The 26,488-nt window shown below is 47.5% G+C and overlaps 1 protein-coding gene across 5 annotated transcripts in view; it reads right to left on the bottom strand.

Annotated features, from left to right (window-relative positions):
* IFT88 (intraflagellar transport 88) overlaps nt 1-26,488 on the bottom strand; it is a 77,721-nt gene that overhangs the window by 22,320 nt on the left and 28,913 nt on the right. For all 5 annotated transcript variants that reach the window (XR_007131375.1, XR_007131376.1, XM_047755709.1 and 2 more), the window contains 4 exons: nt 21,117-21,203; nt 16,802-16,901; nt 4,141-4,227; nt 1,190-1,376 (listed from right to left, as the gene is read on the bottom strand). Coding sequence is in view for 3 of the 5 variants with exons in the window: in XM_047755709.1 (XP_047611665.1) it covers nt 1,190-1,376; nt 4,141-4,227; nt 16,802-16,901; nt 21,117-21,203 (461 nt within the window). In the remaining 2 variants the exon portion in view is untranslated. The remainder of the gene's footprint in view (nt 1-1,189; nt 1,377-4,140; nt 4,228-16,801; nt 16,902-21,116; nt 21,204-26,488) is intronic.

The following is a 26,488-nucleotide window of genomic DNA, read 5'->3' as shown; positions in this document are numbered from 1 at the left end:
GCCAGGCCCAGCTGCAAATGTCCCAGGCTCGTCACAGGAAAGAGGAGAAAACAGAAAAACAAACCGAAAGACCCAGGAGGGGGAAACTTCAAAAGAAACGTCGCTGACGACCCAAGGGGCGGCCGTGTTACACCGAGATGTGCCTGCAGCAGCAGGAGCTCAGGGCAGGCCCTGCTGGGACCAGAGGACCTTTGACCGGGGCAGCGCCACAAGGGCTGAGCCTTCAGTTCTGTGATATTTTGTTTATTAACAACAAAATCTGGGGAGTTCCTGGTGTGGCTCAGTGGTAACGAATCCAACTAGGATCCCTGAGGATGAGGGTTCGACCCCTGGCCTTGCTCAGTGGGTTAAGCATCTGGTGTTGCCCTGAGCTGTGGTGCAGGTCGCAGCCGTGCCTTGGATCCTGAGTGGCTGTGGCTGTGGTGGAGGCCGGCAGCTGTAGCTCCGATTCGACCCCTAGCCTGGGAACCTCCACATGCCCCGCATGTGGCCCTAAAAAGACCAGGAAAAAAAAAAAAAAAAAAAAGAAAGCTAAAATGTGTGAAATATAAGTGGTAGATACAGAGATATTTTTTTTTTGGTCTTTTTTTTGCTATTTCTTGGGCCGCTCCCGCGGCATATGGAGGTTCCCAGGCTAGGGGCCAAATCGGAGCTGTAGCCATCGGCCTACGCCAGAGCCACAGCAACGTGGGATCCGAGCCGTGTCTGCAACCTACACCACAGCTCACGGCAACGCCGGATCGTTAACCCACTGAGCAAGGGCAGGGACCGAACCCGCAACCTCATGGTTCCTAGTCGGATTCGTTAACCACTGCGCCACGACGGGAACTCCAAGATACAGAGATATTTATTTTTTCTGTTAGGTTTATGTGTTTGAAATTGTTCACAATTTAAAAGGAAGAAAATAAGACTTTATCAGTCTGGCACAAGTGGATTAAAATATCCAGTACGCACAGGAATTTAGCCAAACTCACACACTGGCGGAGGCGCCTCGCAGACTTTTTAGAGGGCAATACGGCAACATCCACCCAAATCCCAAATGCGGATGGCTTCGGAATCATTCATTTCACTGAAAACAGTCTACAATCCAAATCTTCCTTTCCATTTTTTTGTTACAAGGAACTCTTTCTCTTAATCAGATGGAGCTCTTTAACAAAAAACCCAAGGCAATTCTGCCTATTCTACTTACCAATATTATAAAGTGCTTCAGTACAAGAAGAATCATTTCTTAGAGCCTCTTTGTAGAATTCAGCTGCCTTCTCATAATCACCATTTGCAAAAACTGTATTCCCTTTATTAGTAAGAGCTGACGGATTGTATCTGTCGGAGTTAACGGCCAAATCTGCATAGCTACTGGCTTGTGCAAATTCATTTTCCTGAATAAAGCACACGATATGTACACATTACTGAAGTTCATCAGAAATCTTTCCCGACTCTGAGATCACAGGCAGGATAACCACACAGTGCCGTCTCGGTCCGGCTAAGTGCATCCTACAAGAGGCCTTTCAACGTCACTAAGTGTCTTCCGTTGTCCTCCCCACGGTCAAGGTCTGAACAGCAAGGCTACCTGGATGTGGGAGGGCCCATTCCTGTCCCCAGGGACTGCAGGCCTGTGCTCCCGCCCCTACGGCAGTGACACAACCAGACACACTGCGGCCTTTCCGCCCTGTCCAGCTGAGCCCGCGTCTCCTCGGCCCGTGGCCTCCTCTCCGTTACCGCCACAGCTTGACTGGGACAGGCCCCAGCCACGTGTGCTCTCCGTGCCTCATCAGCCGGCCGAGGGGGGAGCCCCAGGACGCGTGGATGCCGGCGTGAGGCTGCAGCCCTATCTCTGGAGGGCCTTCCTGGGCAGCAGGTGCAGGGCTGAGATGCGGAAATGCCCACGGCTCCTGCCCGACCTCACTCGCCCCACTCCATCCAGCTCTGACCCGACCCCGGGGCTCCTGCTGATCGTGACCCTGATGGGGGCCCGCGACGGTGCAGCACTGCGCACCCGCCGAGGAGGCTACTGCTTCCCAGGGACCTCTCCTCGAAGCCCATGGGCACCTGGGCTGCGGCACCCGCTCTGGGCATGATGAGCAGCACTGCTATGAACGCTCGCATCCAGGCACTTATGTGGGCACCGAACTGTGAGGTACAAATTGGTAGCCGAAGTGGGGTGCTGCTGCCGTAAAAACTAAGACATGGGGCACTGCCTTTGGGATCAGGCAGCAGGCAAAACTCAGGGAAAGCAGTGAGCGGCTGCTCTGGGGACCGGAGAGGTGACGACTGCACTCACCGTGGGGCTCGCAACGTAACCACCTGGAGAGATGATGCCTGCAGACAAGGCCGTGAGCGCCCGGGGGAGCTCGGGACCCTGCCCGGGAGGCCGTGAGCTGCAGGGCTGAGTGCAGGCCTCAGCCAGTGGTCACAGAGCAGCTCTCCCGAGCACTCACGCCGCTCTGTAAGAAGGCAACAAGCTGGGTTCCTGCTGGGCCCTGGCACTGGGGTCTGCTCCTGAGGACCAGGCCACCTGCCACACCCGGGCTGTCCTGCTGGAGCAGTGCTGTGAAGGGGCCGGAGGCAGCGGCCGTGGGCTGGGCTCCGCACACGGGGACCACGCAGCCTCAGCCAGCGGGACTCCAGGTAAATCCAGCCCCTGCAGGTGGACCATGAGCTCCCTGGTGGTTCTCAGCGCTGTGTTTGGGGGCAGCTTATTACAGAGTAAAAAACAGACACGCCCACGCGTGGACACCAACAACACCCTTCAACTGCGCAACACCCACGGCGCGCAGAACTCGTCACGCTGCCCCGGCACAAACGCTTCCCCAGAGCAGGGACAACACGTCACCAGCCAGAGGCCCCAAGGCTCTGCTCCGCTGAGCGGCTCTGACCGCTGCCTTTGCCTCCACCCACACAGCCACCCAGTGGGCAAGGTCTGGCCGCTCACTGAACCGTCCCCACAAAACTCCCTGCAGACTTTCTAAGCACACGCGGCGCCGGTGGCCGCGGGGACCTGCCGCACATGCCACTGCTGTCCTGGAGCGGCCACAGCGGCCAGGCCTTGGCCGGCGTCAGCCCCGGGGAGGCGGCTGCAGGTGTGAAGGCCCAGCCCACCCAGGCGGATGGTCCTCCAGGGTTGGCCCAGGCCTCGTGCGACTCCCTCCCCTGGTCCGGTCCCCGCAGCGCTGACCCCACAGCTGCCCCAGTCCCCGCCGGGAGAGCCGGCTCTTCCTGCCACCTTCTCCTCTCCAGCTCTTCCTCTCCGTGCCCACCTCCCTTCAAGACACCGCCACCTCCTCGACCGCATCCCCACTCTCGCCTCACGGCTCCCAGGGCGGTGCTCTGCTCGCACCTGTGGAGACGGTGTCTGCTGTCTCCCTTGGCAGGGGATGCACAGCAGAAACCACAGGCTGGGGCGTGCACAGCACAGGCACTGCCCACAGTTCCGGAGGCTGGAGGCCTGGCACCCAAGGCCAGCAGCCCCGGGGTCTGGGGAGGGTGCTTGTCCACACGTGCACACGGCCTCCTTGCTGCGTCCTCTCGGTAGGGGCTCTGGTGTCCCCTTATAAAAACGACACCTATCCCACCGCACGCCCTGCCCACCTCACCAGGTCCCTGTCTCTGAACACAGTCCTGCTGGTGTCAGGGCGTTGGCGTACGAATCTGGGGAGAAGCATCAGCCACGCACAGCACCTGTTATCAAAGCTGCACCTCGGAGTTCCCGCCGTGGCGCAGCGGAAAACAAATCCGACTAGGGTTCAACCCCTGGCCTCGCTCAGTGGGTTAAGGATCTGGCGTTGCCATGAGCTGTGGTGTAGGTCACAGACGCGGCTCGACTCCTGTGTTGTGGTGGCTGTGGTGTAGGCCGGCGTCTACAGCTCCGATGGGACCCCTAGCCTGGGAACCTCCATATGCTGTGGGTGCGGCCCTAAAAAGACAAAAGACAAAAAAAAAAAAAAGCCGCGCCTCCAGAGACAGTCATCAGGTTCCCATCAGAGCGCAGTGCCACAGGGCCTCCGGCCACCCTCCGCCTGTGACGCGCTCATGTCCTCAGACCCAGCCCAGCCTCCCCCCCGCTGTCCCCCCACCCCCAGCCTCCCCGGGCCCCAACCGAGAAAGGGCACGGGACCGACAGGCAGCTGGGAGAGCACCACTCACCAGGTAGTACAGGAACGAGAGGTTGGTCGCCGCCGCGCTCTTCACCCGGCTGTCCTTCTTCTCGAACATTTTTAAGGTCTCCGCCGCCTACGAAGGAAACCCCTACAGGTCACGGCCGCGGAAGAGGGCTGCGCGTAGGCTCAAGTTTGGGGACAAGGGCAGCGCATCTGGATACAAACCAGAGAAGGTGCAGACGGCGGCTAGCGGTCCGGGAAAGGAGGACCCGTGAGCAGTGCCCTTGGCATCAGATGACGACACAGAACGAACGGGGAGCACCGTGGGGGGCCAGGTGAGGGGTGGGGCTGTCCCAAGTCCCCGAAAGACACATGATCAAACACACGCTTCCTGCCGTGGGTCCAGGCTCTCCGCCTGGTTACAGACACCAGCCTGCCGAGGGCTGTGCTTCCCCGGACAACAACTGGGAAAGTGACAAGACACTAAAAACATTCCTGGAAGGCACTGAGGGCTCCTGAGACAACACACCTTGAAGCCAAGATCCCAGAAAACGCCGGGCCTCAATCAGCGCAGCGGAAGAAAAGGCTGGCGACCCTTAGGAGGGAGCCCAAGGGCCACGTGGACCCGAAGAGCCCGCAGAGATGCGGGCACAGAGCCAGGCGAGGGGGCCTGCGGCTGCGAGGCCTCAGAACGGGGGCAGACGGTCCTGCAGTGTCACCGAGGGACCTGTGCGGCAGATCCGAGCAGAACGACAATCTGAAGCCACCAGGAAGTCAGGGCACATTTTTGATGCCAGCCGGGCAGAGACGCCCTGACCGGGCAGGGCCGCAGAGGCGCCCGACGGCTGCGCCCGGGACCGAAGGACAAATTCCGGACCCCAGAACAAGAACCCCCGCAGTGCAGGGTACTGACGGGGCGCGGCCGGGCTGCCTCTGGCTCCGGGGCAGCTGTGTGGGCTCCAGGCTCCACCTGAGCTTCTGCAGAGGCCGCGGCCGCCGCTGCACCCACGGGTGGTCTGAGCCCTGCGCTGGGAGGCAAGTTCACGACTCCTCAAACTCCACCGCGGCCAAGGGCAGCCACAAGGCGGTGAAGCATCACGCTCTTCAAGGGTCTTCATTACTTGAGAGAAAACCGCTGGATGTTTCTAGGCCAGTGGTTTACAATGCCACCAAGTAAATTCTGGAAGAGAACAGCCAAGGGCCATTCGCCCCGTCTCGGGACCCCCTTTCTCACTTTGTTGGAAGCCTCCCCCGCGACACGGGCTCCTGACACTCACCTCAGAAGTGACTCCCTGCAGAGGCCACCCCGCCAACTCTTTACACAACCCCCAGTTCTTACTGCAAAAGCCACTGCTCTGCGGAATCTGACTTCTACAAGCTGCATCTCACACTGAGGAAGACTGGAGTGGGTTTGATCGTTCAGACGGTGTCACGATAAGTGCATGTGCTAATTTCAAATGTAAGGCTCGGGGGTTCTCTTGGAGTTTAGCAGATTAAGGATCCAGCACTGCCACACTGGTGGTTTGCGCTGCTGCTGTGGCACAGGTTTACTTCCTGGCCCAGGAACGTCCACATGCCACAGACATGGCTAAAACTAAAATAATAAAAAAATTTTAGGGTGCTCCCGTTGTGGCTCAGTGGATTCAAACCCAACTAGCATCCATGAGGATGTGGGTTCAGGCCCTGGGCTCACTTAGTGGGTTAAGGATCCGACGTTGTCACGAGCTATGGTGTAGACTGCAGACATGGCTGGTACCCCGAGTTGCTGCGGCGGAGGCCAGCAGCTGTAGTTCCCACTCAACCCCTAGCCTGGAACTTCCATAGGCCGCCAGTGGGGCCCTAAAAAAGCAAAAAGCAAAAAAAAAATTAATTAGTTAATTAAATAAAAGGCACGGGAAGAGGACTAACTGCCACATCAGCACACTCCCTGGTTCAAGTAAAGTGTAGAGGCGGGAAAGGCGTTCTCTGCTATTTGCGACTTCATAAAGCAGGACACCAAAAGAAAACGAGTAACAGTGATGATTTTTAAAACCGGAATGCCATCATACTTCACAACATGCCCTTCAAAAACAGCTATTCTGTTATAGTCAAGGAAATGGATCTTAAGATTTTGATATTTGTGAATTTGGGGCTCATCCATTATGATATTTTAAGACTACATTTAGGAGTTTCCATTCTGGCTCAGCACTAACGAACCTGACTAGGATCCAGGAGGACCCAGGTTCAATCCCTGGCCTCGCTCAGTGGGTTAAGGATCCGGTGCTGCCGTGAGCTGTGGTGTAGGTCACAGACAAGGTTTGGACCCCATGTTGCTGTGGCTGTGGTGTAGGCTGGTGGCTACAGCTCCAATTCAACCTCTAACCTGGGAACCCCCATATGCCACCGGTGCTGCCGTAAAAAGACAAAAAAAAAAGGTTACATTTAACACCAAATCTGTTCTCCCTGCAAAAGGCTGCTATGAACCGAAACAACACATAAAAAGCAATGCAACTCAAATTATAACTTACAAGCATTTAAAAAAGCATTTAGAACTTAAAACATCCATGTAAAGGCACAGACAGGGGAGTTCCCGTCGTGGCTCAGCAGAAACGAACCCGACTAGTACCCGTGAGGACACGGATCTGACCCCCGGCCTCGCTCAGTGGGTTAAGGATCCGGTGCTGCCGTGAGCTGTGGTGTAGGTCGCAGACATGGCTCAGATCTGATGACGTTGTGGCTTTGGTGTAGGCTGGCAGCTATAGCTCTGATTTGACCCCTAACCTGGGAACCTCCATATGCCAAAGGTGAGGCCCTAAACAGACAAAAAATAAATACATAAATAAATCAAAAAATAAAAACATGGATAGAATAAAAATACATTTCATATTTTAAGTTTCTAAATATAAATATTCTAAAAAGATTGAATAATTACTCCAATAAAAGGAACATTCTCAGGCATTTTTGGCTTTGAAATAGGCTGTTTTCATACTGTACCTTAATGCATTCTTCAATATTTCTATTTTTAAAAGTAAAATAACATAAATCAATTTATAAATGAACAAGGGGATTAAGACGGCAGACTAGAAGGACTGGAGCTCAACTTCTCTCCTAAAAACAAAAAAACTTACAACAAAAAGCTGAGCAATCTTCAACCAAATGGACCAGAAACTTTCAAAAAGATATCCTACTCTGGAAGACAAAGAGGAGGCCACATCAAGAGGCAGGAGGGGTGATTACGTGATATAAGCAACCCCAAGCTCTCTGGGTGGGCAGCCCACAGACTGGAAAGTAACTATCACAGAGACTCACCTACAAGAGTGAGAGTTCTGAGCCCCACATCAAACCCCCATGTGTGGGGATCTGGCACTGGGAGAAAGAGCCCCCGGAGCATCTGGCATTGAAGGCCGGTGTGGCTTGTGCGCAGGAGCTCCACGGGACTGGGGGAAACGGAGACCCCATTCCTAAAAGGCGCACATGGACTTTCACGTGCACTGGGTCCCAGGGCAGAGCAGAGGCTCCATAGGAATTTGGGTCAAACCTGACTGCAGTTCTTGGAGGATCTCCTGGGAAAATAGGGGTGAATGTGGCTTGATGTGGGAGAAGGACATTGGAAGCAAAGCTCTCGGGAATCTTCAGCAGCAGTGCCTTTCTCTGGAGGTGGCCGTTTGGGAAAAATCTGGCCCCACCCATCAGCGCTGAGAAGCCCCAGGGCAAACAACAGTCCAGGTGGCATCACAGCCCCGCCCCTCAGTAAACAGGCTGCCTAAAGACCCCCCAGGCACACAGCCACCTCTAATCTCACCCAGAGACAAAGCCCCACCCACCAGAGGGAGTAGAATCAGCTCCACCTACCAGGGGGCAGGCATCAGCCCCTCCCATGAGAAAGCCCACAGCAACCCCCATACCAACTTCAGCCACAAGGGGGGCAGACACCAGAAGTAAGAGAGGCTACGACTCTATTATCTGTAAAAAGGTCACCACACCCAAAACCTATAAAAATGAAAAGACGGAGAACTGTAACTCAGATGAGGGAGAAAGGAAAAACCCCAGAAAAACAGCTAAACCATGAGGAGATTCTCAGCCTCCAGGAAAAAGACTTTAGACTGTTGATGCTGAAGATGATGCAAGACACTGGAAATAAACTGGAGGCAAAGACGGATAACTTACAGGAAACACTGAGCAAAGAGATACAAGACACAAAACTTAAGCAAGAAGAGATGCAGAATGCAATAACTGAAATAAATACTAGAAGCAGCTAACAGCAGAATACATGAGGCAAAAGAATGAATAAGCAAGGTGGAGGACAGATTAGTGGAAATTACGGATGCAGAACAGAAAAGAGAAAAAAGATTGAAAACAAATGAAGAGAGTCTCAGAGAAAACTCTGGGACAACGTGAAACACACCAACATCCGTATTATAGGGGTGCCAGAAGGAGGAGAGAGAGAGAAGGGGACAGAAAAAATATTCCAAGAGATAATAGCCAAAAACTCCCCTCACATGGGGAAGGAATCACTCACTCAAATCCAGGAAGCACAATGAGGGATTAAAATAAACCACCATATAAAATAAACCCAAGGAGGAATACACTGAGACACATATTAATCAAACTGACCAAAATGAAAGACAAAGAGAAAATCTTGAAAGCAGCTAGGGAAAAGGGAACCCTGATAAGGTTATCAGCAGATTTTTCAACAGAAACTCTGCAGGCCTGAAGGGAGTGGCATGATATACTTAACGTGATAAAACTAAAGGAACTTCTCCAGACAGAAAAGAAAAGGCTGCAACCAGAAACAAAAATACCACAAATGACAAGGCTCACCAGTCAAGGAATATATACAGTAAAGATAGGAAATCATCCACGCACAGTTATGCCACCACATCAGAAATCATGAGAAGAGGTGGGTACAAATGCAGGACACTGGAGATGAACTTGCAGTTAAGACAACAACAACTTAAACAATCTCATATACATACAGACTCTTCTATAAAAACTTCAGAATAACTGCAAACCAAAAATACAATTGATACACAAACAAGGAATCTCTGAAGAAGAAATCTATCTCATAGTAAATAAGTGCAGAATCCACCATGAAGGGGGTCATTTGACATCATTCTTGGAATGCTTAAGTCTTCTTAGATCTGATTCTGATTTCCTCTCCATCAAAGAATTTATGATAATTATAATTAAATAATGCAACTATACAATTAAATGATATAGTTTACAATTGTATTATTAATAACCATTTCTCTCTATGGTACAATGTAAGGTCTATAATGTCTTGTTTATCACCTCACCTAGAATGGTGTAATGCCTTTAATGAAGAATCAATAAGATGTAACAAATTGTGAGAAAAAAAAAAAGAGGGAGAGGCAATAGCCGAAAACTTCCCTCACATGGGAAAGGAACCACTCACTCAAATCCAGGAAGCACAACAAGTACCATACAAAATAAACCCAGGGAGGAACACCCCAAGACACATATTAATCAAACTGACCAAAATGAAAGACAAAGAGAAAATCTTGAAAGCAGCTAGGGAAAAGAAACAAGTAACATACAAGAGAACCCTGATAAGGTTACCGGCAGATTTTCAACAGAAACTCTGCAGGCCAGAAGGGAGTGGCATGATATACTCAATGTGATGAAAGAAAAAACCTCCAACCAAGATTACTCTACCCAGCAAGGCTCTCATTCAGATTTGAAGGAGAAATCAAAAGTTTCACAGATAAGCAAAAGCTGAGAGAATTCAGCAACACTAAACCAGCCTTACAACAAATACTAAAGGAACTTCTCCAGACAGAAAAGAAAAGGCTGCAACCAGAAACAAAAATACCACAAATAACAAGGCGCACCAGCAAAGGTGTGTGTGTGTGTGCATGTGTGTGTGCATGTGTATAAAAGATACGAAATCATCCACACACAATCATGCCACCAAAATCAGAAATCATGAGAAGAGGGAACAAATGCAGGACACTGGAGAGGCATTTGCAATTAAGAGAACAACGACTTAAAACAACCTTGTATATATACATATACTCTTATATCAAAACTTTAGAAAACTGAAAACCAAAAATCTACAATGGATACACAAACAAATAAGAAAAATCAACTCAAATACAACTCTAAAGATAGTCATCAAACCACAAGAGGAGATAACAAGAGAAGAAGGGATGAAAAAAGAACAACAAAAACAAATCCAAAGCAATTAATAAAATGGCAATAAGAACATGCATATCAATAATTACCTTAAATGTCAATGGACTAAACACCCCAACCAAAAGACACTGACTGGCTGAATGGATACAAAAACAAGACCCATATATATGCTGTCTCCAAGAGACCCACTTCACTTCTAGGGACACATACAAATTGAAAGTGAGAGGACAGGAGAAAATATTCCATGCAAACGGGAATCAAAGGAAAGCTTTAGTAGCAATGCTCATAATAGACAAAATAGACTTTATTTTTATTTATTTATTTATTTTGTCTTTCTGCCTTTTCTAGGGCCGCTCCTGCGGCATATGGAGGTTCCCAGTTCAGGGGTAGAATCAGAGTTGTAGCTGCCGGTCTACACCACAGCCACAGCAAAGTGAGATCCAAGCCATGTTTGCAACCTACACCACAGCTCACAGCAATGCCAGATCCTTAACTCACTGAGCAAGGCCAGGGATTGAACCTGCAACACTATGGTTCCTAGTCAGAGTCACTAACCACTGCACCACGAGGGGAACTCTGACAAAACAGACGTTAAAATGAAAAATATTTTAAGGGACAAGGAAGGTCAAACTTAATGATCAAAGGCTCAATCCAAGAAGAAGATATAACAATTTTAAATATCTACGCACCCAACACAGGTTCACCACAATATATAAGGCAGCCCCTAACATCCTTAAAAGGACAAATCAACAATAACACAATAATAGTGGGGGACATTAACGCCCCACTTACAGCAATGGACAGACCATCCAGACAGAAAATCAATAAGGAAACACAGGCCCTGAATGAATCATGAGACCAGATGGACCTAACATATTTATAGGACATTCCATCCAAAGCAACAGAATACACATTCTTCTCAAGGGCACATGGAACATTCTCTAAGATTGATCACATCCTGGGATACAAATCAAACCTTGGTAACTTTAAGAAAACTGAAATCATATCAAGCATCTCTTCTGACCACAACACTATACGACTGGAAATCAACAACAAGAAAAAAACTGCAAAAAAACAAACACATGGAGACTAAACAACATGCTACTAAACAACCAGTGGATCACTGGAGAAATCAAAGAGGAAATTTAAAAAATACCTAAAAGCAAATGATAACAAAGATATGACACTCCAAAACCTATGGGATGGAGCAAAAGCTGTTCTAAGAGGAAAGTTTATAGCAATACAAGCCCACCTCAGGAAACAAGAAAAAGCTCAAATAAACAAGCTAACTTTACATCTAAAGCAGCTAGAGAGAGAAGAATAGACAAGACCTAAAGTTAGTAAAAGGAAAGAAATCATAAAGATCAGAGCAAAAATCAATGAAATAGAAACGAAGAAAACCATAGAAAAGATCAATGAAACGAAAAGCTGGTTCTTTGAAAAGATCAACACAATTGATAAACCCCTAGCCAGACTTATCAAGCAACAAAGAGAGAGGACTCAAATCAATAAAATTAGAAATGAAAAAGGAGAAGTAACAACGGACTTCACAGAAATACGAAGGATCATAAGAGACTACTATATGCAACTATACGTCAATAAAATGGAAAACCTAGAAGAAATGGACAAATTCTTAGAAAAGTGCAATCTTCCAAGACTAAACCAAGATGAAATAGAAAAGATGAATGGACCAATCACAAGTACTGAAATTGAAATTATGATTAAAAAAAATCCAACAAAACAAAAGTCCAGGACTAGATGGCTTCACAGGCGAATTCTATCAAACATTTAGAGAAGAGCTAACACCTATCCTTCTGAAACTATTCCAAAGAATTGCAGAGGAAGGGACACTCCCAAACTCATTCTATGAGGCCACCATTGCCCTGATACCAAAACCAGACAAAAATACCACAAAAAAAGAAAACCAGAGGCCAATTTCACTGATGAACATAGATGCAAAAATCTTCAACCAAATCCTAGCAAACCGAATCCAACAATACATTAAAAGGATTGTACATCATGATCAAGTGGGATTTATCCCAGGGATGCAAAGGTTCTTCAATATCCACAAATCCATCAGTGTGATACACCACATTAACAAACTGAAGAATAAAAACCATATGATCCTCTCAAGAGACGCGGAAAAAGCCTTTGACAAAAGCCAACACCCATTTTTGATAAAAACCCTTCAGAAAGTGGGCATAGAGGGAACCTACCTCAACATAATAAAGACCCTTTATGACAAACCTACAGCTAACATCATTCTCAATGGTGAAAAGCTGAAAGAATTCCCACTGAGATCAGGAACAAGCCAAGGATGTCCGCTCTCACCTCTACTCTTCAACATAGTTCTGGAAGTCCTAGCCACAGCAGTCAGAGAAGTAAAAGAAATAAAAGGGGAGTTCCCGTCGTGGCGCAGTGGTTAACGAATCCGAGTAGGAACCATGAGGTTGAGGGTTCGGTCCCTGCCCTTGCTCAGTGGGTTAACGATCCGGCGTTGCCGTGAGCTGTGGTGTAGGTTGCAGACACGGCTCGGATCCAGCATTGCTGTGGCTCTGGCGTAGGCCGGTGGCTACAGCTCCGATTCAACCCCTAGCCTGGGAACCTCCATATGCCGCGGGAGCGGCCCAAGAAATAGCAACAACAACAACAACAAAAAGACAAAAAAAAAAAAAGAAATAAAAGGAACCCAAATTGGAAAGGAAGACGTAAAACTATCCCTATTTGCAGACGACATGATACTATACCTAGAGAATCCTAAAGACTCTACCAGAAAACTGTTAGAGCTCATCCACGAATTTGGCAAAGTTGCAGGATACAAAATCAATACACAGAAATCGACGGCATTTCTATACACTAACAATGAAAGAGCAGAAAGAGTAATTAGGGAAGCAATCCCATTTACCATCTCATCCAAATGAATAAAATACCTAGGAGTAAACCTACCTAAAGAGACAAAAGACCTGAACTCTGAAAACCATAAGACACTGATGAAAGAAATCAAAGACAACACAAATAGATGGAATGACATCCCATGCTCGTGGATTGGAAGAGTCAATATTATCAAAATGACGATACTACCTAAGGCAATCTACAGATTCAATGCAATCCCTATCCAATGACCAAGGACATTTTTCACAGAACTCGAACAAAATATTTTAAAGTTTGTTTGGAAGCACAACAGACCCAGAATCGCCAAAGACATCCCAAAAAAGAAAAATGGAGCTGGAGGAATCAGGCTCCTGGACTTCAGACTATACTACAAAGCAACAATCATCAAAACCATATGGTACTGGCACAAAGACAGAAATATACATCAGTGGAATAGGATAGAAAGCCCAGAATTAAACCCACGCACCTACAGCCAACTCATCTATGACAAAGGAGGCAAGAATATACAATGGAAAAAAGACAGCCTGTTCAATAAGTGGTGCTGGGAAAACTGGACAGCCACATGGGAAAGAATGAAATTAGAACACCCCCTAACACCATACACAAAAATAAACCCCAAATGGATGAAAGACCTAGATATAAGACCAGACACTATAAAACTCTGAGAGGAAAACATACGCCAAACACTCTCTGACATAAACAGCAGCAACATCTTCTCAGATCCACCTCTTAGAGTAATGACAGTAAAAACAAAAATAAACAAATGGGACCTAATCAAACTTAAAAATTTCTGCACAGCAGAAAGACAACCCACAGAATGGGAGAAAATATTTGCAAGTGAATCAACTGACAAGGGACTAATCTCCAAAATTTATAAACACCTCCTACTGCTCAATACAAAAAAAAAAAAAACAAACAATCCCATCAAAAGATGGTCAGAAGATCTAAACAGACAGTTCTCCAAAGAAGACATACAGATGGCCAAAAAACACATGAAAAGATATTCAACATCACTCATTATTAGAGAAACGCAAATCAAAACCACGATGAGGTACCACCTTACACCAGCCGGAATGGCCATCATCCAAAAGTCTACCAACAGTAAGTGCTGGAGAGGGTGTGGAGAAAAAGGAACCCTAGTACACTGTTGGTGGGATTGTAGATTGGTGCAACCACTGTGGAAAACAGTATGGAGATTACTCAGAAAACTAAACATAGAACTACCATTTGATCCAGCAATCCCACTCCTGGGCATCTATCCAGAGAAAACCATGACTCGCAAAGACACATGTACTCCGATGTTCATTGCAGCACTATTTTCAATAGCCAAGACATGGAAACAACTTAAATATCCATCGATAGAGGAGTGGATCAAGAAGATGTGGTACCTATACACGATGGAATATTACTCAGCCATTAAAAAGAAGAAAATAATGGCATTTTTAGCAACATGGATGGACCTAGAAATTATCGTGCTAAGTGAAGTCAATCAGACAATGAGACACCCACATCAAATGCTTTCACTGACATGTGGAATCTGAAAAAAGGACAGAATGAACTTATTTGCAGAACAGATAACATATAAATACAGACTTTTAAAAAACTTATGGTTTCCAAAGGTGACAGTTTGGGGGGTGGGGGGATGCGCTGGGGGTGTGGGATGGAAATCCTATAAAACTGGATTGTGATGATCATTGTACCACTACAAATGTAATCAATTCATTGAGTAATAAAAAGAAATAAATAGATATTGGAAAAAAATAAAAGCTACAAAAAAACTTCAAAATAATTTATAAATGAAACTGATTTATTTTAATACAATTTAGTTGTAAATGGCAAAAAAAAAAAAATCATGAAAATAAACACTGTTAGTTTGGTTTTTGTTTTCCCCCCAAAAGAATTAGGAAAATAGATCCATGTCCATTTCCCTTTTCTTTCCGGGCTGGCACCAGCTGCTCCTGGCTGTGCTCTCCTCTGAGCATGTCCACCTGCTACCACTGGCCTTCACCCCTGCACCTGTGGCTTTCTGGGAGCTCTTTCTCTGCTACCCCAGTGACTACCAAACAACACTATCACCACAAAAAAACATACTGAGATTTCAATTTCAGTATTTTTTCTGAAAAAAGTATTTAGACTTAACTAGAGAACTATTTCCTTACGAAAGACATTTTTTCTCTTTTGCCTTGAGTCATAGTCCATCACTGATCAGTATGAGTTACATGAACCCAATCCTTTTTAAGCTAATAGCGTTCCTTTGAAACTAAGATTGTACTAAACCCACCTCATCAAAGTTACAATATACAACAAAAGAAATGCAGAGGAAAAGCAGCAATGCTGAAAAGAAAGCAGAAAATACAAATAACACATCCATAAACAAACTGATACTAAAATCATATATGCAAATGGAACAAAAATATTTTGAATAGGAAAACTACTATGAAAGCAGCAAACTATGATTTGTGTTAAACGAATTGTAATATGAAAAAATTAGCAGGTTTGTTCCCTAGGGAACACAGTTTTAAAACATGAACTCTGGTAATATACTGTTAAATTTTTCTTAAAAAAGCCATTTAAAAACAAAGTATCAAGAGAAAAGTGGCAAACACGGTTTTCTCTGTTGTCATCTATCAGCACGTCTCCAAACACAAAAAACTGCTTTTCTGTCCACAGATGACTCCAACAAGACACCAAAGACCAATCTCTCTCTCTGCACGGCCACTTTTCAGTGGAACAGCACCAGACTTCTATCCGTGGCATTTTTAATGACGGAACAGATGTAAGGACAGCTGAGAAGTCCCTTCAGGCTCAGCGGTGCTGGCAAGTCACCAGGCGCGCGGAGCTGTGCAGAGCAGGGGAGGAGGCCGCCAGGCACCCGCGCTGCTTTCAGCTGCTCTCTCGATCGTGCCACAGGTGCCTGCCCCCTCCCTCGAAAGGCTCGGTCCCTGCCTTGTCCCCCAGAAAGGGAAGGGGAAGAAAAGGGAAAGCCGACTTGGGACAGGGTGTCGGAAAGCCACCCAGGCTTCCTCCGGCCCTTGCTCCCAGGAGCTGGGTACCCAGAGGGCGCTGGTTTTACAAACTGGGTGTCAAGGGTCACTCTCCTTGCTCCCCTCTGGGGTCCCCGCCCCCTCCCCAAAGCTCTTCTCTTCTGATGGGCCTGCCCCTGGAGACAGCCTGCTGACAGCCAGCACCGCCCCCCCTCCTAGCCGGCCCTGATGCCCCACACAGGTCCCAGGGGTTCGGAAGCTGCAGCAGCGGGCCCAATACAACACCAACGAGTCCACCAAACACAGAAGCCGGTGCCAGGAGAGCTGCGGGGGGGACATGAGGCCGCTGTTCAGGCTCCCGGCCTCCCCGTCACCTGGGTACGAGCTCTGACCCTAAAAGCCTTCAGCTTCAGGGACGCGTCTGAAAGCCTTTGGGGCAGCTGCCTCTGCCCTAGAATATGGTTTAGTAATTTAGCAAAACCATGTTTTACACAGCAAGGATTTGTGTCGTAAGAAAGAGGCCAAAGAGGTCAAAATTAAAACACTATCTTAAAGGAAATTATGTTAGGATACAGATAAAACTATTACTCAGCTTCAGAACAATCACAGATAACATTATTCCAGAAAGGAGTTTCACAAGAGTACTGCTTTGACCAACTGACATACGACCTTCCACCTAAACATTTTTTCACGTACCTGGTGGAAGTCCTTTTGCTTCAAATATGTGACTGCTTTGTTTATTTCCAAGTCGTTCGCCAGCTCTACATACGGAGAGGCTTTCACAACTTCGACACACCTGTCATGTCAAGCAAAAAAGAGGTTCTTTTATTTTGTTCTAGTGCATTAGGTTGTTTGTTTTGTCTTTCCAGGGCGGCACCGTCGGCATATGGAGTTCCCAGGCTAGAGGTCAAATGGAGCTACGGCTGCCGGCCTCCACCACAGCCACAGCAACGCCAGATCCGAGCCGCGGCTGTGACCTACACCACAGCTCACGGCAATGCCAGATCTTAACCCACTGAGCAAGGCCAGGAATGGAACCTGCACGCTCATGGATGCTAGTCAGGTTCGTTTCTGGTGAACCACGACGGGAATGCCTACATTCTCGTTTTTAATTAACTAATAAAACAACTTCAATTTGTAACAGGTACAAGTGTTTATATTTTTCATCTTCAATGCTCTGATGGTGAGAAAAATTCTATAGAACATATTTAATTTAAGATATATCTAATTTATTTAATTTTTTTGCATCCAAGCCTGGACCTGTTCCCCAAGGCACACAAAACATTTACTGTTGACCATCCGTCAGGCACGGCGCCAGGGCCCTCCTGAGCCTGATCACAAGTAGTCCGCACACAGCGGGAAAGACAGGCGTCACTGCTGCCACACGTCTGAGATGACGCTCCTGGAAACTCCGAGTGAGACGTGAGCCCAATTTCTGTTGCTACCGAAAGCCACTGCACCAAGACGGAGGGTCTCTAACTGAGAATCATGACCTTGGCGCCAACAGAGACGCCACCGAAGGGGCCTGTGCGGCTGCCGCCTCGGGCTGTGGTCACCACCGAAGTGTATTTCTCGTCTGCTCTGGAGCACACATCAGAGCCTTGGGCTTGACCAATAACTGGAACATACTGAAGCGGAAGAGCTTTCTTCAAGCAGAGCATTTTCTAACCCAACGGAGCCAAGAGCCCTCCTGCCTGCGGTGGGCAGAGGGGACCCAACCAGCCCGATGCGGCAGCTGCGCCCCAGCAACGCGGCCCGCGGGGCTTCCAGGGGGCGACGGGCGACGCGCTCAGCGAACGTGGACTGGATGTCTCCTGGGGGGCCTGTGTCTGGGCCGGGGCTGCAGGAGACCCGAGTCCGCCGAGAGAAGCCCAGGAGAGGCGCGAGAAGCCAGGGTGCAGACGCTCAACCGGGCTGGGAAAGGCACGCCAGCTCCGAGTCAGGGGCGGGAGGCGGCAGAGGGAGCCCGGAGGAGGGCAGAGCGCGCCCAAGGATGGGGGGGGACCAGAAAGCCGCACGCTCTGGGGACGCTCCCGCGTTCCCCGTGTGCCCCCGACAGCGAGCGGGAGAGGAAGCGGGACGCTCTCCGCCACCCTTTCTCCGATGGGGCTCTGCGAAGGAAGTGAGCCCCTAGAAATGTATTGGGGTGGCTTTTTCTCACTTTTCTAAGGATGGTACGCAGCCCCCACCAGGCTAGAGGCTCGGGATGCCTGAAGCTTCAGGCTAATGATCCCGAAGAATCTACAGGAGAAGGGCTTCCACCCCCCTCACCCCCCCACCCCCCGACCCTGGAGACCAGGCTTCTCTCCGCGTAGACCAGCCTCCCTCCCTCCCCCCACTTTTATTCTAACTAATCCTTCAAGCCTCAGCCCAATGAGGCCAAACTACATTAGCATTTAGCAACTGGGACTAGGAAATCTCACAGCACACAATGAACACAGTTACCTTAGTGTAACACAGCATCTGTAACGTTTGGTTACTCAGTCTAGTAAACAACACACAATAAAGAAGTTCAGAGAGAAAGGGGAGTTCCCACTGCCGCAGTGGGTTCAGAATGCAACTGCAGGCACTCCCGCAGGGGCACAATGGGATCAGTGACCCCTCTGGAGCACTGGGATGCAAGTTCTACCCCCTCCCTGGCAGACTAGGTTAAGGATGCGGTGCTGCAGCAGCTGCAGCATAGGGCCCAGCTGTGGCTCGGAGCTGATCCCTGGCCCAGGAACTCCCTGTGCCACAGAGCGGCCAAAAAAGGAAAAAAAAGAGAGAGGGAGAGAATCTGACCGCGCACCTCAGGTTGCTCCTCAGGTTAGATGCCCGGCCTAGAGCAGTGGATTAAAGGATCCAGCATTGCCACAGCTATGTGTGGCATAGGTCACACAGGCTTGGATTCAATCCCTGGCCCCGGAACTTCCACATGCCATGGGTGTGGCCATTTAAAAATGAAAGAGAGAGCAGTTCCCGCTGTGGCTCAGTGGTTAACAAATCCGACTAGGAACCATGAGGTTGCGGGTTCGATCCCTGGCCTTGCTCAGTGGGTGAAGGATCCGGCGTTGCCATGAGCTATGGTGTAGGTCACAGACGTGGCTTGAATCCCGCGTGGCTGCGGCTCTGGCGTAGGCTGGCAGCTACAGCTCTGATTGGACCCCTAGCCTGGGAACCTCCATATGCCGCGGGAATAGCCCAAGAAATGGCAAAAAGACGAAAAAAGAAAAAAAAAAAGCTTCATCCACAAAGGATATATCCCAATTTTAAATCTTTACGGATCCAATAACCTAGCTTAAAAATAACATAGAACAAAAGTTAATAAATCTAAAAGAAAAAAACGCAGAAATCCAAAACCATAGTAAAAAAATTTAACGCATCTTTCTAAGTAGCTAAAAGAATAAGCAAACAAAAACCAATAAGATGATATAAACAAAACAATATGGAATCTGTCCTAATGTATAAAGGATATTACCACTAGCAATAACAGATGTGTTCCTTTCAAGTGCATTTGGACTATATATCAAGCCTCAACAAATTTCAAGGGGTTGAAATCATTCAGTGTATATCCCCTGACCACAGTGAAATTAAACTAAATATCAACAAAAAAAAAGATGGAGTTTCCACTGCAGCTCAGTGGTAAGGAACCCAACCAACATCCACAAGGATGTGGCTTCAGTCCCTGGCCTCGCTCAGTGGGGTAAGGATCTGGCACTGCCGTGAAGTGCGGTGCAGGCCGGCAGCTGTAGCTCCAATTTGACCTCTAGCCCGGGAACTTCCATTTGCCTCGTGTGACCCTAAAAAAAAGAAAAGGAGTTGTCTTGTACCTCAGCAGGTTAAGGATGCAGTATTATCACTGCATTGGCTTGGGTTGCTGATATGATGTGGGTTTAATCTCTGGCTCAGGAACTTCCACAAGCTGTCAGCACAGCCAAAAAAATTAAATTAAAAAAAAAAAAAAGAAGAAGAAGAGGAGTTCCCATCATGGCTCAGTGGTTAATGAACCAGTGGTTAGCATCCATGAGGACTCGGGTTCAATCCCTGGCCTCGCTCAGTGGGTTAAGGATCCTGTGTTGCTGTGGCTGTGGTGTAGGCCAGTGGCTTAAGCTCCGATTGGACCCCTAGCCTGGGAACCTCCATATGGCACGGATATGATCCTAAAAGGACAAAAAGACCAAAAAAAAAAAAAAAAAAGAAGAAAAAATAATCAATACCATAAATGAAAGACAAGAAGGTCCCGTCATGGCTCAGTGGTTAACGAATCCGGCTAGGAACCATGAGGTTACAGGTTCGATCCGTGGCCTTGCTCAGGGGGTTAAGGACCTGGCATTGCCATGAGCTGTGGTGTAGGCGCAGATGCAGTTCGGATCCCACATTGCTGTGACTGTGGTGTAGGCCGTTGGCTACAGCTCCTATTCCACCCCTAGCCTGGGAACCTCTATATGCCGCGGGATTGGTCCAAGAAATGGCAAAAAGACAAAAAAAAAAAAAGAAATGAAAGACAAGATGTTATTAGATTTGACAGACATTCAGATGACAATAAGAACATGACTACATCATGTCAACAAACATGACAATGTTCCATTTACAACTTTATACGAATAAATTTGACCATTTAGAAAGCTGAGCTGCAAGAGGTATTACTCAGGATAGAAAGTTTAGCAGTACTAACGAATTTAAGGTAGAAAAAGGAGATAATGAGAAAAGATAAAGTCAAAAGGCAGAGGGCACAGGGTGGGATTCACAAGATGAAAGCAGTCATGCACCCACATGCCAAGTGCAGCACATCTGCCTTAGCGCTTAATGTACAAAATGACATAAACAAGAAGAAAAATATATGAGAACTTTTAGAGTCGCTTATCTTACCACCTAATATTGGTAATCTTACCATGTAATGCTATTTGCTTGATAAGCAGAAATCAATATTCATAATTACTTGTTCACTTCTCTAATAACAAAACTTTAAATCAATAAAAGGTATACATCAGAAAACACCAAGTTCATGCAGTTAATACTGAATTTCTCTTACCAATCATAACCCACAGCAAACGACGTCTCAATTACAGGAGCGATGAGTTTTGCAGCAGTCATGATGTATTTTTCCGCCATGGCTTTCCTGGATCAAACAGCCCAAAAGTTTTCTTTAGAAATACAGCATAAAAAGAGTTCGGACTGACTTCTTAAAATATAAGTGAAGGAGTTCCCGTCGTGGCTCAGCGGTTAGTGAACCCGACTGGCATCCATGAGGATGCGGGTCCGACCCCTGGCCTTGATCAGTGGGCCAAGGAGCTGGCGTTGCTGTGGCTGTGGTGCAGGCCGGCGGCTACAGCTGTGATTCGACCCCTAGTCTGGGAACCTCCATATGCTGCGGGTGTGGCCCTAAAAAGACAAAAAGACCAAAAAAAAAACCAAAACCACCGTCTATGGACTGCTCTGCTGGCAGATCCCCGAGAGCCACAGGGTTCTGAAGCTGCGTTACCCGTGCTGTCCATGGAAAGGAAGCAGCTGCGGTGAATAAACCTGAACGACCACGGTCTCTAGAGATCTGCCTCACCTTTACCCTTCACAGAGGCGGAGTCACGGAGCAGGTCCTGTGCTCTCCAGCGACTGGCTTTCACCCACCACCACGTCTTCAGGACTCACGTGTACTTAGGCCATGTATTTCATTCCTTTTATGGCGAAAGAATATGCCATTGTGCGGTGAGATCACGTGTGCAGATTTTTTTGGCTGCGACATATCTGGAAGTCCCCAAGCCAGGGATCAAACTCTTGCCACAGCAGTGACCTGAGCCATGGCACTGACTCCACCAGACCCTTAACCCACTAGGCCACCAGGGAACTCCTTAAACCTTATTTTTGTTTATCCATTCATCAGTTGTGGATATTTGGCTTGTTTCCACTTTAAGGACAGAAATAATGCTGCCATGAACATTCATGTCTAAGTTATCGTGTAGATGATGCTCTAATTTCTCAGGGGATTTATCTAGGAGAGAAACTGCTGGGTCTTATGTTAAGCCTCTGAGAAACGTCCAGACTGCTTTCCAAAGTGGCCGCGCCATTTCACACTCCCAGCAGCCGCATATGAGATTCCCACTTGTCCACACCCAGGCCAACGCTCCTTCTTATGTGCTTTGACTCCGTGACACCAGCAGGTGTGACGTGCCATCTCACTGCAGTTTTGAGTGCACCTCCTGAAGCTAAGCATCTTTTCCTGCATGTCCTGGCTGCTTGAACTTCCACTGCGAACAAAAGTCTATTTATCACTTTATCACTGGGTTGGAAGAGCACTTTACTATAGAAACTGGCCCCCTTTTGGATACTAGGTGTTTTCTCCCGTTCAGGAGGGGGTCTTTCACTTTCCGGAACAGACGTCTTTAAATCTGATGAAGTCCAGCTTTTGCCTAGTCTTTTCCTTTGGTGTCACACCGAAGAAACCCCCGCCGAGCAAAGGGTTGGTAGTATTCACCTCTGGGTTTTTTCTAACAATTCCGTAATTCTAGGACCCACTGTGAAGTAATTTCTGTGGATGGTGTTTGAGAGAGGCCCACCTTCACTCTTTTGCATGAGCACATCGTTGTTCCAGCACCATTTGTTAAAAAGACTATTCTTTGCTCATCAAATGGCCTGACAGCTCTATTAACGGGGAGTGTTGGGAGTTTCCTTCCATCCCCCTTTTACGTCTGTCCTCATGCTGCTGACATAAACGGCCACCACACCTGTCTTGACCACGGCGGCTTTGGGGCTTGAGTCCTCCAACCTTTCTACGCTTTTTCAATATTTTTTGGCTATTCTGCACCCCCTTACATTTCCCCGTGAGTTTTAGGGTCAACTTGCCACTGTTTGCAAAAGCACTACTGGGGTGTTGAAAGGGATGATGCGGAACCTGTAACCTGGAAAACACTGTGATCTTAGCAACACGAAGTGCCCGCCACAGACATGTGATGTCTCTCCACTTATTTAGCATTTCTTCCAATGATGTTTTATAGTTTTCAAAGCATGAGTTTTGCATTTCATTTTAAAAATTTATTCCTAGTAATTTATTAAGCTACTGTAAATGTAACTGCTGACTTCACTTCCAGCAGTTCCCTGGTAGTGTACACTTTATTTCTACAGTGTACTAGTGATGTTCGAATATTGATCTTTTTACTCTGCAACCTTGCTGAATTAGTTGCAGCAGTTTTTCAGTGGATGCCCTAGGATACCTCTTTCAACAGAGAGTCTGACTCTCTCTCATCTGGATGTTTCTTGCTGTTAAGTCCAATGTCAAACTGGGTTTTTCACAGATGTCCCTTACACATGGAGCAACTTCCTTTCTGCTCCTGGATTGTTGAGATTTTCATGTTTGTTATCATGAAAGTGTATTGAATTTTGTCTAAAAACATTTTTGGGAGTTCCCGTCGTGGCGCAGTGGTTAACGAATCCGACTAGGAACCATGAGGTTGCGGGTTCGGTCCCTGCCCTTCCTCAGTGGGTTAAGGATCCGGCGTTGCCGTGAGCTGTGGTGTAGGTTGCAGACGCGGATCGGATCCTGCGTTGCTGTGGCTCTGGCGTAGGCCGGTGGCTACAGCTCCGATTTGGCCCCTAGCCTGAGAACCTCCATATGCCGTGGGAGGGGCCCAAGAAATGGCAAAAAGACAAAAATAAATAAATAAAATACAATAAAAACATTTTTAAACCAATCTTATAGTCTTGAGATAAATCCTTAGTCACGGTGAATAATTCTCTTTACACTTTGTTAGTATTTTTGGTTTGCCAGTATTTTCTAAAGGATTTTTAATCTTTAGTCGTCAGATTAGTCTGTAGCTTCCTTTCTTTTCTGTCTTATTTTGGTATCAAGGTAATATTGGTTCACAAAATGAACTATTTTCTGAAAAAGACTATCAAAATGTTATTCTTCTTTAAACATTTTCTAGAATTCTTTAGTAAAATCACATAGGCCTGGAGACTTGAATTATGAAGTCATTTCCCTTAACATTTATGAGGTTATTCAAATGATCTCTTTCATACTGAGTTGCAGCAGTCTGTATTTTTTAAGAAAGTGATCCATTTAGTCTGTTTCAAATCTATCTGTACAGGATGGTATCTGTTTGTAGTATTCCCTTCCTTTTTTTTTTCCTCTTCCTTTTTTTTTTTTTTTTTTTTTTTTTTTTTTGCTTTCTAGGGCCGCTCCTGCGGCATCTGGAGGTTCCCAGGCTAGGGGTCCAATTGGAGCTACAGCTGCCGGCCTGCGCCACAGCCCCAGCAGCGCAGGATCCTTAACCCCCTGAGTGAGGCCAGGGATGAAACCCGCCACCTCACAGCTCCTCGTCGGATTCGTCCCCGCGCCCGATGGCAACTTCCGCAGGGTCTGCAGCGACAGCCTCTGTTTCGTTTCTGACGTTAGTTAAGCTCTGTCTTCTCCTTTGCGCTTCATCAGGCTTGATGGAAGTTTGTCAGTTTTCCTGATCTAGTCAAAGAACCCGCTGTTGCACGATGTTCTCCACTGTTTTCCTCTTCAAGGCCGATACTCCCTGTTCTTTTTCTTTAATAACTTCCTTCCTTCCATTTCCTTTGGGTTCATTTTGCTCTTCTTTTTCTAGGTTCTGTTTTAACTGAAGTGTAGTTGACATACAATTTTACATAAGTTTCAGGTGTACAACATACTGAGTCACTTTTTTTTTTTTCTTTGTCTTTTTAGGGCTGCGCCCACAGCATATGGAAGTTCCCAGGCTAGGGGTCTAACTGGAGCTCCAGCTGCCAGCCTATGCCACAGCCACAGGGACTCAGGATCCGAGCCCTGTCTGTAACCTACACCACAGCTCACGGCAATGCTGGGTCCTGAACCCACCGAGCAGGGCCAGGGATTGAACTTGCATCCTAATGAATATTAGTTGGGTTTGTAACCCACTGAGCCACAATGGGAAGCCCATGATTCACAATTTTTACTGGTTATATTCCATTTACAGTTATAAAATATAGGCCATATTTCCTGCATTGTTCAATACATCCATGTAGTTTTTTGTTTGTTTTTGTTTTTTTTTAATACTTTTACTAGGTTCTTTGCTGGGAGTTTAGGTTATTGATTTAAGACTTTCCCCTTGTCATTCTAACTGCTTTTCTCTTATGGCTTGTTTTCTCTGCCTCCTTTCAAGACTTTGTATTTAATCTTCAGAAGTGTTTGTTTGTTTCTTTTTAGGGCCGCGTATGCAGCACATGGAAGTTCCCAGGCTAGGGATCGAATCAGACTAGCTGGGGCTCATTTCCACCGAGCCACGATGGGAACTCCTAATTTTCAGAAGTTTAACTATCATGCATCTTCACATGGATTTTCTTGGGTTGATCCTCTTTGCAATTTCTTTGGCTTCTTGTATTACAGGCTTATTTTTCTTGCCAAATGTTGGCACGTCATCAGCTCTAGTTCTTCAGCCTAATCCCTTTCAGCCCGCCTTCCCAGACTCTGCTGACACAAACGTCAGATCTTTTTCTAAGAGCCCCAGAGGTCCCCGAGGCTCTGGTTACTTTTGTTTTCTTAGGTCTCTTTTCTGTGGTTCAGATGGGATCATTGCCATTCTCTCTTCCAGTTCACTGAGTCTTCTCTCCCTTCCCATCATTCTCTTGAGTCATCTCCTGAGCTCTCCATTTAAGCTGCTGTACCTCTCAGCCCCAGAATTTCTATTCGGTTTTTTCCTGGTATCTTTTCTTTGTTGCAGTTCTCTCTTTTCTGAGGTTTTCCGCTTTTCCGTTTAGGGGTGTTCGCCGTTGCTTGCGGACGCATTTTCATCACGGTTGCTTTACCACCTGTCAGGGAATTCTCACACCCCGTTGTCTCAGTGGCGGCACCTGCTGCCTGCCTTCTTTTACTGCCTGAGATCTTCCTGATTCCGGGTACGATGAGTGATTCCTGACTGAAACGTGGACAATTCTGTTGTGAGTCTGAATTTTATTTACATCTTCTGGTGTAGCCGTGTTTCCTGACACCACCTCCCGACTTGCTGGATAAAGAAAGGGAGCAGTCCGAGTTCCGCACAGGGCCTCCTCTGACGCCAAGGTGGGCGGGTGCCTGTTCCTGCGGCATGGGACAGGAGTTCTGCTGCCCCCAGGTCCCCACAGACACCGTGTCACCCAAGTGATGACGGCAGTCCGGACTCTGTCTCCTCCGACAGCACACAGGAGAGTGGTCCGGACGGCCTCCTACTGCCGGGTGGGGTGGGATCCCGTGCCCCCGCGTGCTGGCCGCTCACGCCACAGCGTCGCAGAGCGGTGGGACGCGCTGAGGGCCTTAGGGGTTAGAGTCCTGGCTCCTGCACGGCCTTCGGGGGCACTGAGGGCCTCCTTATAGCCTGGTGGGGTGCACATCTCCTTTTGCTGGCCTGTGTGGGGTTTTCTGGGGTCTTTGTCTGAAAGTCTTCTGTCTTGCTAACC

Source organism: Phacochoerus africanus, chromosome 13 (assembly GCF_016906955.1).
Source record: "Phacochoerus africanus isolate WHEZ1 chromosome 13, ROS_Pafr_v1, whole genome shotgun sequence".
Classification (NCBI taxonomy): Eukaryota; Metazoa; Chordata; class Mammalia; order Artiodactyla; family Suidae; genus Phacochoerus; species Phacochoerus africanus.
This window is presented reverse-complemented; position numbering and strand designations above follow the sequence as displayed.